The sequence below is a fragment of the Caretta caretta genome, chromosome 1, assembly GCF_965140235.1.
Source record: "Caretta caretta isolate rCarCar2 chromosome 1, rCarCar1.hap1, whole genome shotgun sequence".
NCBI lineage: Eukaryota > Metazoa > Chordata > Testudines > Cheloniidae > Caretta > Caretta caretta.
This window is the reverse complement of record NC_134206.1, coordinates 252,576,248-252,595,802: the sequence shown is the minus strand read 5'-3', so window position 1 is coordinate 252,595,802 and position 19,555 is coordinate 252,576,248. Positions and strand designations below refer to the sequence as shown.

At 39.4% G+C, this 19,555-nt stretch overlaps 1 protein-coding gene across 1 annotated transcript in view; it reads left to right on the top strand.

The window, feature by feature from the left end:
• The window catches only part of IGF1 (insulin like growth factor 1), an 82,782-nt gene that overhangs the window by 54,546 nt on the left and 8,681 nt on the right, over nucleotides 1-19,555 (top strand). The window contains exon 3 of the mRNA XM_048831514.2: nucleotides 3,850-4,031. Within this exon, the coding sequence (XP_048687471.1) occupies nucleotides 3,850-4,031 (182 nt within the window). The remainder of the gene's footprint in view (nucleotides 1-3,849; nucleotides 4,032-19,555) is intronic.

Sequence of the window (19,555 nt, the reverse complement as noted above, 5' to 3'; positions counted from 1 at the left end):
GGTGTGCTGTGTCTGTACTCTACATACCTTAAGAAGATAAGCAGAATGACTGAGAACAGACTGACTTTTTGATGATGATTCCCAGGTCCTAAGTAATTCAGTAGCACCCAGAGGAACCAGTCAGGATTAGTACTTTCTAGGTAGTGTAAAAACACATGTCAAGTGAAAAATAAAGTTCTTGACCTCAACATTTTACAACCTAAATTAAAACAAGCCACAACAGATTTCTTAAAATTACAATCTGTGAACGGGCAATATGTAAAGTGAAAAAAGCTAAATTTGATAAATAAACTAGTTTCTAGGAATAGTTGGAAGATCTGTGTCAGTGAGAGTTACACAGGCACAAGCAGGGACATAATTTAACCTGAAATTATTTAAATGGAAAATAACTAAGAGAATCTGAGACAGCTCCCAGTATCAAGTAAAATAAGTGCCACCCTATTTTTGACCCCTAAACACTAAGTTCTATAAAATAAGTTATGCTGAGGAGATCAAGTTAGAAAGCTTCAGAATCAGATCTTGCATATCTCACAGGTAGTAGTGTTCCTTACTGGGTGAAAATAATCTAGATAATCCGTTAAAAATGTCTTTATCTCTGCACATTTATAAGACATTTCAGTGGTACACACAAAAATCCCCAAAAAACAAACCTATGCCATAAAATATTACTATAATCTATTACTGGCTTGCTGTCCTGTTTATCCTTATGAAAGGAATAATTTAGGAGAGAATGTACAGTATAGAGATCCTCAGTGGATTACAATGTACTAAATAAGCATGTTTTTCTTTTTCTTTAATTTATAATCCCTGGGAAAGGATGTTTAAAAAAACCCTATTGTTTAAGTTTACAAAGCTCTCAGGGACAGTTAGTTCTGAGCTGACGGTATCCCTGGCTAAAAAGTTAGACATATTTTATCACTAAAAAAGTTTTTTTTTTTTTTTATGGATGTACTGTGGTCTCAGGGGCTCTTGATCAGTGATTATTTGTTTTAATTACAAAGGAGTACAAACTGTACTGTCTTCCCAAACTGACAAGTCCAGGATGTCTTTATGGATGTGCCTCCAGAATTTACTGTAAAAGGGCAAGAAGCAAAATTTTCCCAATGAAAAACTAAATTCATCAACTTTGTGACAGTTTCACTCTTCATCCAGCCTGAGTCCCTGGTCCCTTCCTAAAACTCAGTCTCCTGACAGTGCAACTGGATGTCATCACTGGATAGTAGTGAAACTACACGCCCAGCAAAGAGATGGCTGCTCCATGCCCAACTCCCTGCCCAATGTCAAAGAGTGGAGAGAAAAGCAGAAACAATATGAGAAATCAAAAAAAAGACAGTCAGAAAGAAAGAAGCCATGGATCAGAAGGAGAGAAAAATAGAAGTGGATGTTGTGGGGATTTTAATAACACTGTTGGCTAGAGCTGGATTAATACTGCAAAACATTTTCTGTGACCATTAATTTGAGTTATTAAGTGGATTCATTTCTGCTGCATTGGTTCTCCTGTTGTATTCACATCGGGTAAACATTAGTGTAATCAAGTTTTACTTTCGCAAACATTTAATGGGCAAACACTGCCTCGTTCACAGTGCACACACTTATCGCAACTGCTCAGTGACCATAGCGTACAATAAGCAGCAAACAGTAAGCAATACCAGGCCTGTTTCATACATTATGTCATAACTATACAGTGCTAGGCAGCAGTATTCAGCATTCCCTCACTCACCATGCACCTTAATGCTTACTGCTTTTACAGCACTTTACTGGACACTGCTAACTCAACCTTACTTTCTATTGCTTACTGTTTTCTGATTAAATAACATCTTACAGTCTGTAGAAATTCACTATATTTTTCCCCTTTACTCTTAATTTTAGCCTCACATGCAGGCACAAGGAAGCCCCCTTTTGTTTCAAATGTTAGGAAATAGTATCTTAACAGCATTATCCATTATCTTAAAGAAACTACTATACATTACCTATCTATAAAAAGAGGAAAAAGGACAGCCCATGGAATTATAGACTAGTCAGTTTAGACAATGGAGCAAATAATCAAACAATCAAGTTTCAGAGTAACAGCAGTGTTAGTCTGTATTCGCAAAAAAAAAAGGAGTACTTGTGGCACCTTAGAGACTAACCAATTTATTTGAGCATAAGCTTTCGTGAGCTACAGCTCACTTCATCGGATGCATACTGTGGAAAATACAGAAGATGTTCTTATACATACAAACCATGAAAAAATGGGTGTTTACCACTACAAAAGGTTTTCTCTCCCCCCACCCCACTCTCCTGCTGGTAATAGCTTATCTAAAGTGATCACTCTCCTTACAATGTGTACGATAATCAAGTTGGGCCATTTCCAGCACAAATCAAGGTAAGCACCTAGAAGATAATAAGGTGATAAGTAATAGTCAACATGAATTTGTCAAGAACAAATCCTGTCAAACCAACCTAATATTCTTCTTTGACCGGGTAGCAAGCCGGGATAGTGGGGAGGCAGTAGATGTGATATAATTTGACTTTAGTAAGGCTTTTGATACGGTCTCACCTGACCTGCTCATAAACAAACTAGAGAAATACAATCTAGATGAACCTACTATATGGTGGGTGCACAAATGGTTGGAAAATCATACTCAGAGTGTAGTTATTAATGGTTCACAATCAAGCTGGAAGGGGCTATTGAGTGGGGTCCTGCAGAGATCTGTTCTGGGTCTGGTTCTATTAAGTATCTTCATAAATTATTTGGATAAATGGCATACCGAATACACTTGTAAAGTTTGTGGATGATACCAAGCTGGGAGGGTTGCAAATGCATTGGAGGACAGAATTAGAATTCAAAATGGTCTTGACAAACGGGAGAAATGGTCTGAAATAAGTAGGATGAAATTCAATAAGGACAAATTGTTCTCCTTAACCACTGAGGACAGGACAAGAAGCAAGGGGCTTAAATTGCAGAAAGGGAGATTCAGGTTAGCCATTAGGAAAACTTCCTAACTTTAAGGGTAGTTAAGCACTAGAACAAAGTACCTAGGAAGGCAGTGGAATCTCTAGGCTTGCACACACTAGTGCTTACTTTTCTAGAACTTAAGTCGCTCGGGGTGTAGAAAAGGCACCCCTGAGCAACGTAAGTTACATCTATCCAAGCACCAGTGTGGACAGTGTTATGTGAGCAGGAGAAGCTACCGCTGCTCAGGGAGGTGGAGTAATTATGCTGACAGGAGAGCTCTCTCCCGTTGGGCCAAAGCGTCTGCTATAGCAGGGCTACAGCAGCACAGCTACATCGGTACCCTTGTGCCACTGTCGCCCTTCTAGTGTAGACTAGCCCGAAGTCACTGGAGGTTTTTAAAAGCAGGTTGGACAAACACCTGTCAGGGATGGTCTAGATAATACTTAGTCCTGCCTCAGTGCAAGGGACTAGACTAGATGACCTATCAAGGTCCCTTCCAGTCCTACTTTTCTATGATGTTTATGAACAAACTATGATCTTTAAACACCCCGAATTCCACCAATTCAAAGTCAGTTTTCACCTAAATGATGATCGGTACGTTGCCAAATTTAAGCTTCCTACCCTCAACCTCTTTAGTGCTAAAATAGTTCCAAAAAAGCTTTTAACAACATTTTATAAGAAAAGTTATGGTTTTGCTCAAATGTTAAAAATAATAGCCCATTTTCAGGTGAATGATTCAGAGAGTTATGAGCAATGGAAGAAAGGGTCTTAGAATGGAAACATATAGGCAGCCTTAACTAAGGCTGTCACTAGTATTCCAGCTATAATAATGCAGCCTATTATAGGAGTGCTACTGAGGCTTTTGCATTTTTTCCCCAACAATAAAATTCTCCCATTTGTGTTGTGTGCAGGTAAGCCAACAGGGTATGGATCCACCAGTAGACGTTTACACCACAAGGGAATAGTGGATGAATGCTGCTTCCAGAGCTGTGACCTGAGGAGGCTGGAAATGTACTGCGCTCCTATCAAGCCACCCAAATCTGCACGCTCTGTACGTGCTCAGCGCCACACTGATATGCCAAAAGCACAAAGGGTAGGAGATTTTACTCAAGCCTGGTCATGTAGCAAGTAGTATGTGTTTTACCTAATAAGGAAAAGCATCATGATTGTGAATCTTATTTAAAATATCCCGTAGGTTTCAAATATAGGTATCAAAGATTTAGTGGCACTTTTGGAAAGTAATGTCTGTCAAGGGAATGCCTGGTTCCTTGAATGTGGAATATTTCACCTCTAAGTTTTCTACAGAGTAAAACAGAAAGGAGGATAAACTCAGGCAAGTCAAGGGTAAAATTAGAATTAACCAGGAGAAAAAAGAATTTGAAGAGTAACTAGCAAAAGACTCAAAATTTAACAGCAAAAAGTACATCAGAAGCAGGAAGCTTGCCAAACAATCAGTGGAGCCACTGGATGATTGAGATGCTCAAGGAGCACTCAAGGAAGACAAGGCCATTGCAGAGAAGTTAAATGAATTCTCTGCATCGGTCTTCACTGAAGAGGATGTGAGGGAGATTCCCACACCTGAGCCATTCTTTTTAGGTGACAAATCTGAAGAAAAGTCTGAGATGGAGGTGTCATTTGGGGAGGTTTGAGAAAAAGTTGATAAATTAAGCAGTAATAAGTCACCAGGACCAGATGGTATCCACCCAATAGTTCTGAAGGAACTCAAATGTGAAATCGGAGAACTACTAAGTATGGTATGTAACCTATCACTTAAATCAGATTCTGTACCAGATGACTGGAGGATAGCTAATGTGACACCATTTTTTTAAAAAGACCCCAGAGGCAATCCTGGCAATTACAGGCCTAACTTCATTGCCAGGCAAATTGGTTGAAACTATAGTAAAGAACAGAATTAGCAGACACATAGATGAACACAGGTTGCTGGGGAAGATTCAACAAAGCTTTTCTAAAGGGAAATCATGACTCACCAATCTATTAGAATTCTTTGAGGGGATCAGCAAATGTGGACAAGGGTGATCCAGTGGCTATAGTCTACTTGGACTTCCAGAAAGCCTTGGACAAGGTCCCTCACCAAAGGCTCTTAAGCAAAGTAAGCTGCCACAGGATAAGAGGAAAGGACCTCTCATGGATCAGTAACTGGTTAAAAGACAGGAAACAAAGAATAGGAATAAATAGTCAGTTTTCCAAATGGAGAGAGGTAAGGTCCCCCCAGAAGCTGTACTGGGACCAGTGCTGTTCAACATATTAATAAATTATCTGGAAAAAGGGATAAACAATGAGGTGGCAAAATTTGAAGATGATACAAACTTACTCAACATAGTTAAGTCCACAGCAGACTGTGAAGAGTTACAAGGGGATCTCACAAAACTGGGTGACTGGGCAACAAAATGGCAGATGAAATTCAATGTTGATAAATGCAAAGAAATGTACAATTGAAAACATAATCCCAACTATACATACAAACTGATAGGATATAAATTAGCAGTTACCAGTCCAGAAAGAGATCTTGGAGTCATTGTGGATAGTTTTCCTAAAACATGTCCTCAATGTGCAGCAGCAGTCAAAAAAGATAACAGAATGTTAGGAACCATTAGGAAAGGAATAGATAATAAAACAGAAAATATCATAATGACACTATATAAATCCATGGTATGCCCATAGCTTGCATACTTTGTGCAGTTCTGGTCACCCCATCTCAGAAAAGATATATTAGAATAGAGAAGGGCAACAAAAATGATAAAGGGTATGAAACAGTTTCTATATGAGGAGAGATTAAAAAGACTGGGATTTTTCATCTTGGAAAAGAGACAGATATGCTAGAGAAATATAAAATTATGAATGATGTGGAAAAAGTAAATAAGGAAGTGTTATTTACTCCTTCACATAACACAAGAATCAGGGGTCAGCCAATGAAATTAATAGGCAACGTGTTTAAAGCAAACAAAAGGACATACTTCTCTACACAACGCACAGTCAACCTGTGGAACTTGTTGTCAAGAGATGTTGTGAAAGTCAAAACTGTAACAGGGTTCAAAAAAGAATTAGATAAGTTCATGGAGGACAGATCCATCAATGGCCATTAGCCAAGATGATCAGGAAAGCAATCCCATGCTCTGGGTGTCCTTAGCCTCTGACTGCCAGAAGCTGGGAGTGGACAACAGGGGATGGATCACTCCATGATGGCCTGTTCTATTCATTCCCTCTGAAGCACCTGGCATTGGCCACTGTTGAAAGACAGGATACTGAGCTAGATGAACCCAGGCTCAGACTCAATATGCCCATTCTTATTTTCTTACTTTCTTATGTTACCAATTCATCACTCTCCAAATGTAATCAGATGGCTATTGTGGATCTACTGGAAGTGAGTTTATAACCTCACTCCAGATCCCACTGGACAATTATTCACATCATAAAACCATCACTACTGTTGGCAGTAGGTGCCATTTTTAATAGAGAAGCCAAACACTAAATGATCATGAACTGATCTCCTCCGAATTCTCTCACTAGCTCAGAGCAGAGGCACAATGAGGGGACATTAGGGAAGAAACTTGCACTTCAGCTGCCCATGTGTGCTGTGTCTGCTCTGTAAATTAATAGATGATTTTAGTCTCCAAAGCTGTAGTTCTGGCATTTTTCCCCAGAACCAAATTAATTTAATATTCACCACAGCTATTATATACAGGCATAAATGTTGTCCACTGATTCCTTGTTTTGGTCTTGCTCTCCATTATTATTTCACATATACATTACACTAGCACTCTGAGTCCCGCATTATTATTATTTGTGTCGCAGTTGTCCCTAGAGACTCCATCTAGGATCGGGGCCCTATTGTGCTAAGTGCTGTACATGTATGTAGTAAAAGATGTCCCTGCCCTGAGGAGCTTACAATCTAAATGACTCTAAGTAAGCTGCCATGGCCACTGTCACATCTGGACATGTCTCCACCTTGGTCTCCTGTTTGGCCTCTGAGCATCTCCCCTTTATGTGTTACTTGCCTTTTACATTGTGCAGCACATTTTCTGGGGTTAGGCCTGTCTGCCCAGGCCATTTGACTGACTACAGTGTGCAGTGGCCTGGTGTCACAACTCTATCCTGAAGGACCCTCTCTGGAAAGTTACACGAGGGATTTTTTCTCAAAGACGGAATCCAAATTGACAGCTGAATTCATAATCATACAAAAGGTAGTGAAAAAGGATTTAAATTAAATCAAATTAAATAAAAATTAATGGTTGTCTCAGCATATTGAGATTTATATTTTGCAAAATGTCAAGCTGATAAAGCATTTTCAGTGAAAGTTACAGAAGAGCAAAGTAGAATTTATATAGTCCTAAAAGCAAATTCTAAGGTCTGAATGTCTTGTCAGAAATGCAACATCCTGCTCTTTTTTGAGAGAACGTGAGCCCTCTCCCACCTCTTCCCCAAGGCTTTGTCAGCCCTCTGAAAAAATGGCTCTGTAATACTTGCTGAGAGTCAACCACAGAGATGTACCTTCCACTATGAATGTATGAGGAGTAGAGTCTTCTCCAGGCAGAGATCAACCATAGAGCAGCAACCTATGTGGTTTCTGTATGTCCCAGCATTTCAGTGCTCATGACCTTGGGGAAAAAAAGAAGAGAAGAACCATGGCAACTCCTCTTTGTGCTCCACACCCTTTTGATGACCTCAGGAGACGGGGAAAAAATAGTTGCACCATGGCTGAAGGGAGAGAAGATTCCCAGCAGCTCCCTACTGGTTCCCCATGACACACCTCCTCCTGAGGGCCACAAGAACAATCAGTCACCCTCTAGACATCTCTCCTCTCCACACAAACAAAAGATGGGGCTGCCCTCATCACATTGGAACACACTTCTCCTCACAAAGGGAAGAAGGATTAGCAGAAAGGTCCTCACATCCTCGCAAAACATAAAGTATGATCCTAAGGGAGGGAGAGCTTGGAAGAGGATACTGGAAGAAGAAAAGAGTGAGAGAAGGGGAGGGATTATTGAGAGAACCAGGAGGGGGGAAAGAGGACGATGGGAGGCAAAAGGAGAGGGAGAATGAAGCTTGGGGGAAGGAAATCTAGAAGAGAGTGGGAGATAAGCAAGGGGGGATGGGGACAAGAGAAGAAGAAAGAGAGCACACTCTGGGAGAAAAAGAAGAGAGGAGGGATTGATTAAGGGACCTGAGAGGAAGAGAGAGAATACATGGAAAGATGGAAAGAGAACAGAAGAAGGAGGCTGAGAGAGAACTCAAGGAAACCAAGAGAAAGGGAATCACTTACAAGAACAACAGAAAAAGTTGGAGTTCAAAAAAGGGGAGAGAAAAAAAATCAGCTCAAGAAAGAGAAAATAAATAAGGGGAAAATGGGAGGGGAAGAGAGTTGAAAAGAGGAGGTCAGAAAAAAGATGAGAAAAGGGAGGTGAAAGAAGAACAATCAGAGAAAAATGAACTGAAATGTTTACTAAGTATTAAGCATGGGGAAAATCAGACTGAGGTGAAAGAGATAGAAGGAATGATAAACTTAGATCTACAGCAGATGAAGGGATAAAGTAGAGGGAAAGAGGGGAAATGCAAAAAGAAAGCAAAACAAAGACAAATGGAACATTTTTAGAAGAATGCTTTATATAAAGTTTGATGAGACAAACTTTCCTCTGCCTGATGACAGCCACCAAAATTGGTGAGCTTCTTCCTCCCTGAATCCTCTATTCATCTATGTTAACCGCTGCCATGAAATGAAAATAAGCATGAGAGAATATTTTAACAGTGGATTCTCCTACAGCACATAGGCAAGAGAGTTCAAAATGCAATTAATATACTGCAGACTTTGTAAAGGAGGATGAATTAACTAACTCAGGAACTTGTAGAAATAATGTGCATCTAGATGTTATAACTGAAAAGCAAGTTTTAAATTTATTTCAATAAAAAGGACAGTTATACTATATAATGGCTTTTATAGGTGGTGGAGTTAGTGTTTGAGAAACACCATATTTATGAACCACTTAAATTAATGTAATATGTGTTTTTATTGTTCCTTGCATGGAATAGCTTTTCCAAAACTATGGTACCTAGGGAAAATTTAATTGGAGCATGAATTCAAGCTCTTACAAATGCAAAGCCAGAATGCCAAAATAAATAGAGATGTAGGATATTTCAAAGCTCATGCAGCTTCCGGGACTTCAGTCTCTAGGGCTGTCAATACAGGACTTTTCATGAACATAAATTCACTTTGAAATAAAAAATTAATAAATACAAGCTCACAGACCTTCACATTTTATGTAGCATACAGATGAAACAACATAAAACATGGCAAGCAAGCAATTTTTGTAATAGGTACATTTTCAAATTTAATAAATTTCACAGCTTTTGCAATCAACTTTGGAAGTGTCCATTGGGGAAGGCAAGGTTAATAGACTAATAAGGTTCAGGTCTTTTCCTCTAATGCATGCCATATTATGAATATATTTAGCTGATGGCTAACCCATGGAGTAGATCTGGCACTCTCATTTTAATGTATGAAATTAATTATGTTAAATGGGAAAAAAAATTGGGGTTCTGCACAATTTTTTTGTCTGCTTTAGAATATCCATTGCATAGTTCCTCAACACAAGCCTGCTCCAAAGCCCACTGAAGCCAATGGGAGTCTTTCCAATGACTTCAGTGGGCTTTGAAGCAGGCCCTCTGGGTCAGATCCTGAAGTTCCTGCTTATGCCCTAATCTTGCAAGCAGATCCTGTGTCTGTACAGAGCCCCACTCTCTTCAGTGGGCCTCTGTGTGGGTACCAAGATCCTCCTGTGCAGAATAGCTTGAAAAAATGTGACCTTGGGGCTGACAATCCTTATTCAAGCATATCTCCCATTGAAGTCAAAGAGGGACTTGCCTAAACAAAAACTGAGTAGGAATTTGAGGATTTGACCCCATGTTTACCCACCTACCATAAAGACACTGTTGAAGATTTCTTGTGTAGCTGGTGCCAACATGCTGGCCAACATAGGAGTGTACTATTAAGCAACAAGTACTGAGGTTAGGGGAGTAATGAGACTCTGAAGTCCAGTAAAATATCTGAACGTCATTGAAAATCAAAGCCAGCATAAGCACTTTTGGGAAGGAGACTACTTTTCTTTCTGAGGAAGGGATCAACTTCTCTATCCCTGCATGTCTGAGCAAAGTCTGGCAATTCTGGACTATGCCTAAATGTTTCAATCCTTCTGTAATAGAGCTCCACAGAATGAAATTAAGTTACTAGAAGTAGGTCATCATCATCATCATAACATGACTCTAAGCCAATACAAATATAACACTGATTATTCTTGCCCGTGAAAGCAGGTGTTCTGGAGGTCTTTAGAACCCCTATAATAGCCTGCTGATAAGGTCATTGGAAAATCTTTTAAACATTCACTGTGTTATTTCAGTGACCCTAATGTGATGAGCCAATTCACAAATATAAGTAAGATTGGAATAGCATATTTATTTATGAATAAGCTATATTTCAGTCATGGCTTCCTATGATTTGATGAGTGTCTTCTGAGAAGTTTGAGTTTTTCTGTTACAGTAAAAACTATTAATAAGTCAATGAGATAAATTTTACACCCAATTACACCCATTCAGCCCCATTGACTTCAGGGGGAATTTGACCCAGTATGTTCATCAGATAGAAGGTAACAGGCTGATACTTTACATACAGGTTTTGCATAAAAAGATGTAGCATGAGGAACAACAGAAATCAAATTCAGGAGACTACCATAGTACAGCAAAAGGCAATTTGAGTTTTATAATACAGAAATAGAATAAGTCTCAATTTGATTTCCCATTATGAGAGGTTAATGCAGATTTTGAGCTTGGGGAATCTTCTGAAAATAAATATTTTCTTCTCAGAAACAGAAGTTTCACATGTGTGCTCCTTCTTCCCTGGAGGAAAAACTATTTGAGAGCCACATCTCATAGGCCTGCAGGTCCCAGAACTAAATCAATAATTTGCACTTCTGCAATGCTTTTCTCCCGGAGCTCTCAAAGCACTTCACAGCTACAGTGTCAACAAATTTAAGCCTCACAATACCTATGTGATATAGGGAGTTCCTGTTATGGAGACACTTCTACAGTTAGAAGTGAGTTGTAAAATGGAGCATAATTTTTTGTTTTGCTCTAAAACTTGATGGCCAATGAAAGTGAAATTTCACACGTGGTTAGTTTTTATTCCCTTTGAATTTTCTATGTAATTTTTATTTGGTTTCTTTTCATAAATTTCTGACAGGAAGACTTTGAATTTGGGTTTTGGCTCATATTTTTCTTTAGCAGTCCTACTTTTCATCAATGATGGGTCTCTCTTTTAAAAAAATATTGTTACAACTACTGCACACTACTGACCACACACTGCAACTGTAAGTCTGCCCTCCTAAGGATGCCAACCTCTCATCACCCACTTTCACTGCTCTGCTAAATGGCCCTCTCCCAGCATAGCCAACTACTACGCCAAACATGCACAATTGCTAGCATTGGGGGGAAATAATCTGATAAAGTGATCGGTGCAGAAAGGTGAACTGGTGGGGCTGCAGGCCAACAATAAACTTCATATTGAGCAAGTGCAGTCTTATATGGTATCCTTCCAGCAAGATTTCAGGATATGGGTAGTTAGGGGAGATTGCAAACTACAATGACACATAGCTTCTATCAGTCCTCAGTGTGGAAACCTTGGGAAGTAACCTGTTCGCAGGCAGCCACCTGAAAGGATGCCAAAGGAACCCCTATACTCACTCGCTAACCAGGGAGTTAGATTCAGAGCCTCAAGAGTATTTAGGCACCTAACTCCCATTCATTTCAGTGGGAGTTAAACTCAGAAATATCTTTAAGGATCTGGGCCTTAGTGCCCTACTTAACAAGAAAGATAAGGCTGTCCCCGGTCCCAAGATACTAATTTTTTTTTTGGGTCCCAGCATACAAGGGCAGCCAACTGGAGGTTGTTGTTTTTCCTCTGGGCAGAAAGGACTATTTGTGGACAGGAAATGCTTTTTTTTTTTTTTTAAATCATGAAAAATGGTTTTCTCCAATACAAAACTACAATTGTTTCTAGCGACATATCAAAAATTTTTACTTCCAAGCTCAACTGGCAAAATTCACAGGCTTTGCTGAAGGTGAGAATACTGTTGCACTTCTAATTTAAAAATGCCCTAATTCTATAATGGAATTTTCAGTCCAGCCAGCACCAAGAGTTTAAATAGTCATAGTTGAAAAAGCCAATAGCTTGTTCTAGAGTCACAGCCTGAGATAACCATTGTGGCTAGACCGAAGTATTTTGACTAGTCAGAAACTACTCAAATCTGGGCTGAAAGTTAGGTACCATTTACACAGTCTTGTGCTGAAAAGTATTCTTCCATTGAAAGTGATCTGTGAAAGAAAATCATCAGCCTTCTGTGACATTCCTCAGGATACAATCTGGACCATGAAACAGCTGTGTCCCCTTAATTGTCTAGCCTGAGGTGCCTGTTACATTGCTTTGCAGTCAGAACATCCAGTACTGGCCTGTTCACACAGCCTCCAGCATGCAAATTCACTCCCAGATAAATACATGAGTCTCTGACCAGTCACTAATGAATTAAACTGCAGAGTAACACCTGAAAATTCTTAGTCCCAGCCTTGTTCCCCCAGAAATGTGCATCTTGTACTGTCCAGCACACCTCTGAACAATGTAAGCCCATAGAAAGTCTGTCATTTCATGAAAGGAAAATGATATGTGCACCAGCCTTATTATCCCAAATGGAGCTTTCCATACACGCTAATCCAAACACACTGGTTAAAATAAAACAATAAGATAATTTTATTAACTACAGAAAGAGAGATTTTAAACATTGATGCATAAAAGTCAGGATTGGTTACAAAAGAAAATTAAAGAGTAACACACAAGCTAATAATCTAACTTAACAAACTAAGTGGCCTTAAAAGCAAAGGTTTTGTCTCATCATACACTACTGTAAAATTCACACGCTGGGTCTCCTTCCAGCCTGGGACCACTCCCCCTTTAGCTCAGTTCTTTGAGCATTGATGATGTCATGAACAGAGAGATGAGAGGAGGAAAGGTGTAGTCAGATGTTTTCCTCCCCCTTTATAACTCAATTGCTAATGCTAGAAACATCCTTGTTGAGTCATGGTGACACACAGTCCGTTGCAGACGTGAGGTTTGAATTGTCCATGTGATTAAATGTAAATTTCTTGTTTACATCTCTCCTTTCCCCCGGCTGGAGGATGGCCATTTAAATAGGTGATGGCTCTCTAACACCTGTTTGGGGTGCTAGTGTGTTTTTGTCTCGGAAAAACTGGTTTCAGCCTGCCTGTCTAACTCTGGAACATGTTACAGCAACATTATACTGTAGAAATTTATAACGTTACATACAATGTTGATCATATATTTTACCAGGACAATAATGTTCAACAGATTACAATTTTCAAACTATACCTCAATAAGGCATACGGTGTACAAAATTTATCATAGTCTTGTAAAAGTGGTGACCATAAGAGTATAGATCATTACGCCTTCCCATAAAATAAATAACTTACATTTACCATCTACAAGCTGTCTCCATTCTCCTGTAGGGTGCGCCGATCACTCTGATCTCAGCACAGTGGAAGCTGGCCTGAGCCTGAAAGAGAAATGCAATAAAAAAAGTGAAATAGTTTTAGGTGATGTAATTGCCTTTTTTTAAAGTGACTTGTGAAGATATTGGTGAAGTTACTGGAATTTAATACTTTGCCTTTTGTAGGTCACTCTAGTATTATTACAAAACAAGAGCCTTGTCATGACCTATAGGTCTCCAATCTGGGCCCACAAGGTTCATGGGAGCAGCCACACTCCATCCCTCCACCTAGCAGCCTGCTGGCAATAACTTACCTGAGACCAATGAAGCCGGCTCCATCCATGAGGTCCAACTGGCAGAGTCCCAAAGAACCTGATTGGCTCGCTGGCCCTATTTAAGCCAGCAGCAGGAATAGGAAGCTGTATGAACAACTGGCCTCCATCCTGCTCTGGACTGTGTGCCTTGTGCTTCCTGCTACCTACTACCTGCTTTTCCTTCCCTTAGTTTACTGGCATTCCAACCTGGCTTGACTCCAGGCATCTGACTTGCAGTTCCTAACCTCCAGGCCCCAATATCCTGACTTGGCCTGACTGGTCCCCAATTCGTGGTTCTGATCTTCCAGTGTCCCCACCCAGTTGACTCTTGGCTCCTGTCTGTGACTGCAGACTCTGGCTCCGACTACTAGGTCTGGCTGACCATGACCTAGCCATGACAATCCCAATCCTGCAAACATTTCACTTGAAACATAGAATTTAATTGGACTGTTTCAATGTGTAAAGTTAAGCATGTGTGTAAGTGTGTGCAGGGTCAGGGCCAACCAAAAAATCCTCACCAACTCCAGCTTTTCATTGAACAAGCTAATCCAGTGGTGGGCAACCTGCGGCCCGCACATGGCCCATCAGGGTAATCCGCTGGTGGGCTGCGGGAGAGTTTGTTTACATTGACCGTCCACAGGCACAGCCGCCCACAGCTCCCAGTGGCAATGGTTCCCCATTCCCGGCCAACGGGAGCTGCAGGAAGTGACACAGGCTAATCTGTAAAATCAGTGCTGTAAAATGTCCCATGTCAAAAACCATTTTCCAACCTCTCTCAAGCAAGTTAGGTGTTATTAATTTTTTTCAACATATGCTGAGTTTAATTTCAGTAACACTCAAACCCACATCTTTTCCTGGGGCCTTTATGTTGTGGTGATCAACTAAATATTTATTCTAAATAAAGCACATATAAGACTGCAAACATAAAATCACACATTTATAGCTATCTTAACTTGAAATAATCAATGCAGAATAATAATAGTCACCAGTAATTTTCCTCTATTCTACCTTATTTGGTTGCATGTAAATTAGCAAGAAACAATTATCAGTACTACATATGTTTTTACCAGTACCAGACAGCAGCAATTTTTCCCCTTGCTATAACAGATTAGGTTCCACAGACAACTTCATTGATTCCTTAGATGACAGTTAAACTGTTAAACGGTGTATGTTTTATTGCAAAGTTTTCCAAGCCACACATGAAAAATTCCGAAGTTGCGAGTGAATTACAAAAATGCCAGTGGAGCTAAACCAGATTTACACCAATGTAACTGTGAGCAGAATTTGATCCAACTGGCTGCAACTGCAATGTAAAATACACATAGGACAATTTGATGACATACTATTGCTCAATAAATTATTTCAAGATATAAATCGTGAGCTCCCAAGTACCTTTGGGAAAAGAATACTGCAATTTCATAAGAAAAGTTATATGCTCAAATATACATTGGAATTCATAGTCTCATAAAATATTAAGGTTGGAAAAGACCTCAGGAGGTCATCTAGTCCAATCCCCAGCTCAAAACAGGACGAACACGAACTAAATCATCCCAGCCAAGGCTTTGTTAAGCTGGGTCTTAAAACCCTCTAAAAAACCTCTAAATTCAATAAATTACACAGAATCTACTTTTAAAACAGTTGTATTCAAAGCAGATGTAATTATTCTAAAAATCCTATGGACTTAATGGTGTCCTCTTTTGACAGGTTAGAGATTTGATGGATGTTTCAGTATCCGCCCATTTCTAGACTATGCATTTTAAACTAACATGTTTAATCCATTTTTTAAAAATCAGTATTACTCTGTTTTTAAGATACTAGTTTTAAATGAATTTTTAGTCTTTGAATACATATCATTATATTTTTGCAGCACATACAGTCTATTTAATATTTCAAATCTAAAGTTTTATTATGTTGCATTCTGGGAAGATTGAAAAAATATTTTCAAAACATACTTTATATGTTTAGGATTTGCAGTAATTTCATGGGTAAAATCCCGGCTCCATTGCAGTAAATAGGAATTTTGCCATTAACATCTGTGGGGCCATGGTTTCACCAAATATATACAAATTCATTAAGGATGAATTTCACCCCTGTGCAGAGGGTCAGCACACAACTTATGCACCGCTTATATCCCACTTAACTCCTCAAAATAGAACTTAAAGGTTACGAACAGCCTTTGTGTTGGCACTCTGTCCAGGAGTGAATTTCAACCCAAGTCTTCGAACATTCACTGAGTTTAAGGGCAGTCCCACATATGGTCACAGTTTATTGTTAATGAGATAGACCTCTGATTCAATCTGTATGGTCCAATGGAGTTTTAGGTACTGATATCCCTAAACACTGAGTATGTATTGTGACATAGCTGTCTAATTTTAATCGTACCTAAATTTATTTGGATTTCATTATTTTACTCAACTATGCTTATCCAAAGTAGCTAAAAGTGCTTGTTCATTTGTATGTTATTGGAATACTCTGCAGGAAGATATTACCTAGATTTCTTAGCAATACAATAGGCCAGTTAACTGAAGTCTGTTTTAAAAAAAAGTGTTTATTTATCTAGCCAGAATCATTAAACGATAAGACGTTGTCTAAAATTGAAAGTCTTTGTGTGATGAAAAGTTTTTATACCTAAATCCCAGCTAAGGTGAATGTAGTTATCCATGTAAAGAAGTAAACAAATTACTACAGAGGACATAACCTAATCATATGCTAATGTGCCTAATACCAAGAAAAGAAGACATCACTATATTTTTACAATTAGCAAAGCGATGTTTTAAGTACAAAGTACTCTATACTTTGTAACACCTTCATACCAAACTCTGAATTACACCAATTACTAAACTGGTTTTCAGGCAGAAATCTGATTTTCGGAGAACATGTATAAAATATCTAAGATTGCAGTATAAAACTGTGGGAGCAGCTCTCCATTATTTAGGCCATGAGGTAACATTGTTGCTTTCCTCAGCTTTCCTATGGAATTTAAGTTTATAGTTCTAGATATAGTGGGCTGTACATCCTGTGTTAAGCACGTACATTTTTATTTTTCTGATTTTTTTTTCTCTTCTGCCAACAAAAACTTAGTCAATTTATCTCTAAATTGAGTTTGGGGTTTTGACAGTTATTTGGAAAAATTACAGGCCAGCACTCTCAAAGGAAATTAATTTCAGTCTAGGCAAAGAGGTAGAGAGATTACCACAACAGCCTGTACATAAATCAAGGATATAGGGAAGGCTATGGCTTTTCCTACATCGAAGTGCTGTGGTTACCACAGTGGGCACAAAAAGACCTGTTGACTTAAAATTAAAAGGCACCATCACCATTGTACATGTAAGGATTAGGCAGGCGATTCATCTGGTTTTTAATATGGACAGTCCTGTTTTTAAATGGTTTGTCGCCTGTCCAGTACTGAGACAAAACCGGATGCAGTTTTGTCTGGTATCAGGGATTGGGGGGAGGGGGGAACGCCATTTTGAAAAGTGCACTGTTCTGCCCCAGCCAGCATGCAAGGTCACACTGGTGGGGGTAGAGTACTCTCCACAAGGGTGTTCTCTGTGTGGCATGACCTTATATGCACCATGCATTCAAGGCCATACTGGCAGGGGAAGGCCCACACTGTTCCTGGAATGTCCAGTATTCTGGGAATGCATGACTGGCCACTCTTGTAAGGATGTCACAGCCAACCTTAAGGACAAGAAAATAAAATCTTGTTTTAGACCCCATGTACTGTGCAAATTCTGGAGTTAACGGGCCAACCTTATCTCTCTGAAAGACATCAGGGCTAGAGGGTAAGACAAAGACTCACTACCAGACCATCCGCTCACCCGCTAGCAAAAGGGCCAGAGAAGGGGACAACTCATGATCTAATTCCCCCTTTCTTTTATTTTAGGGCCTTATTTTCCCCAACCCCCATGTAGTAACATCCAGGTACAAGTAGTATAGCTGATCTTTAACAAATTCAGATATTTGGTCATCTCAGAAAGATTGTATCTATACTTTTGGCCCTAAGTAGACTTTTCGACAACATAAAATTGTGGAAGTTAATATTTTTATATTAAGAAAACATCATTAGAAGAGGAAAAGTGGAGACTGATTTAGTTCTTATTTCTGAATGATTAGCAGCATCTCTGGTGATTGGCAATTAACAATTCATATATATATATTCATAGGCCAAAATATGCACAATGACATGAATCCTACCGCCTCTTGGACTCATGCCACACCACTGAAGTCAATGGGAAGCAGTAGGTGTAACAGAGAACAGAATTTGGGCTGTTTTCTTTAAGACTTTTCAGTGTAGTTATTTTGTCGCTGACCACATTGCCCACAAAGCTAAAAAGCTTTTCAAAATAGACTCTAGAGGGTTCGTAACTAAGATATAGTGGCTGTAAACTACAAACATTGGACTTTTTATTATTATTACCAGTAAAGCAGAGAGGTCTTTTTATGCCAATGTTAGGTTTGAATGTCCACCGTGAAAGCTTAAGAAAACCACTGCATGCTTCCTAATCCTCTTTGCCAGTTTCAGTTAAATGACCCTTCAGATCATGGAGATAGTCATTTTCCAAAGGTTGGCTGGTCTTTCTGTGAAAGAAGTCAGAGCTGAAGAAGATAAGCTCAATTTCTGTTCTCATGCCTCCGCAGCCTGATCGTCTTAATTAGAGTTGTACAGGTGTAAAGGAAGGCTTGGCGCCAATGTGCACTCTCTGCTGGTTCTGTGCAGGTAAACCAGGCATTTGGCATTTTGCCATTGAAAGCATGGCTACTTCGCTTTGTCGGTTAAAAATTGTCTGTAGTCCTTATCTCTGTCTGTTATGGCAACTAAGGAGAGGTCTATCCCAGAACCCAGCATCTGAACAAGACCATAGCTAATGCTTTCTGTATTTAATAATTGCTAACAGATTCTCAAATAGTTGAAAAAGAAAAAAGCCATTTAAAAAAATATATATTTCTGGATTTTAATGTCAGCATAAGTGACCAAGTGCCTCATTCAAAGCCTATTAAAATCATTGGAAAGGCTCCCGTTGACTTTCAAAGCACTTTGGCTCAGGACCATACTAGGGTCTTTATTTTTCTTCACTTTGTTCATTTTTGGATGTTTCGGGGATAATTTGTTGTATTATTTGTTCAGTTTAAGAATTTCATTCTTATACATCAGAGTGTTCCAAGATCCATAAAAAAATGATAAAGAATGGCACTCTGGCTGGATGATCAGCCCCAGTTTATTTTATATAATGTTGTATTTAATGATTACCGATTTCTCATCAAGAATACGGTGAATTAGATTCCATCTGTTTATTATCTATTCAGCGAGATGCAGAAATACAAGGGGGCTTTTTAGCTGAATTTGGGACAGAGCAACCTAGGCTTTTGGAGATCAATTAAAGTGGGGGCACACATTGCATGACTCCGCATAACGTGATTGGGATAGGTCATGCACTGTTGAGAAAACCTTGCGTGATCGAATTAAAACCAACATGTGTGAACCAGCAGATGCGAGCTAGACCAAGCTCCCCGCATACTTTTACTCTATTGCTGTCATTGTCTGCATGAAGAGGCCAGATGTGAGACCTTGGGAGATGATCCAAACACTAACCAGACATTCCAGTTAGTTTTGAATGGTCTCAGCTGTTCATGTTAGTAGGAAATGGGCTACTTGGGGCAGAGTCCTTTTTTTTTTTGGCGTGCACTGCGGCTGCCACCGCCACCAATGCCTCCTCTGTCTAGCAGCAGGGATGAAAATG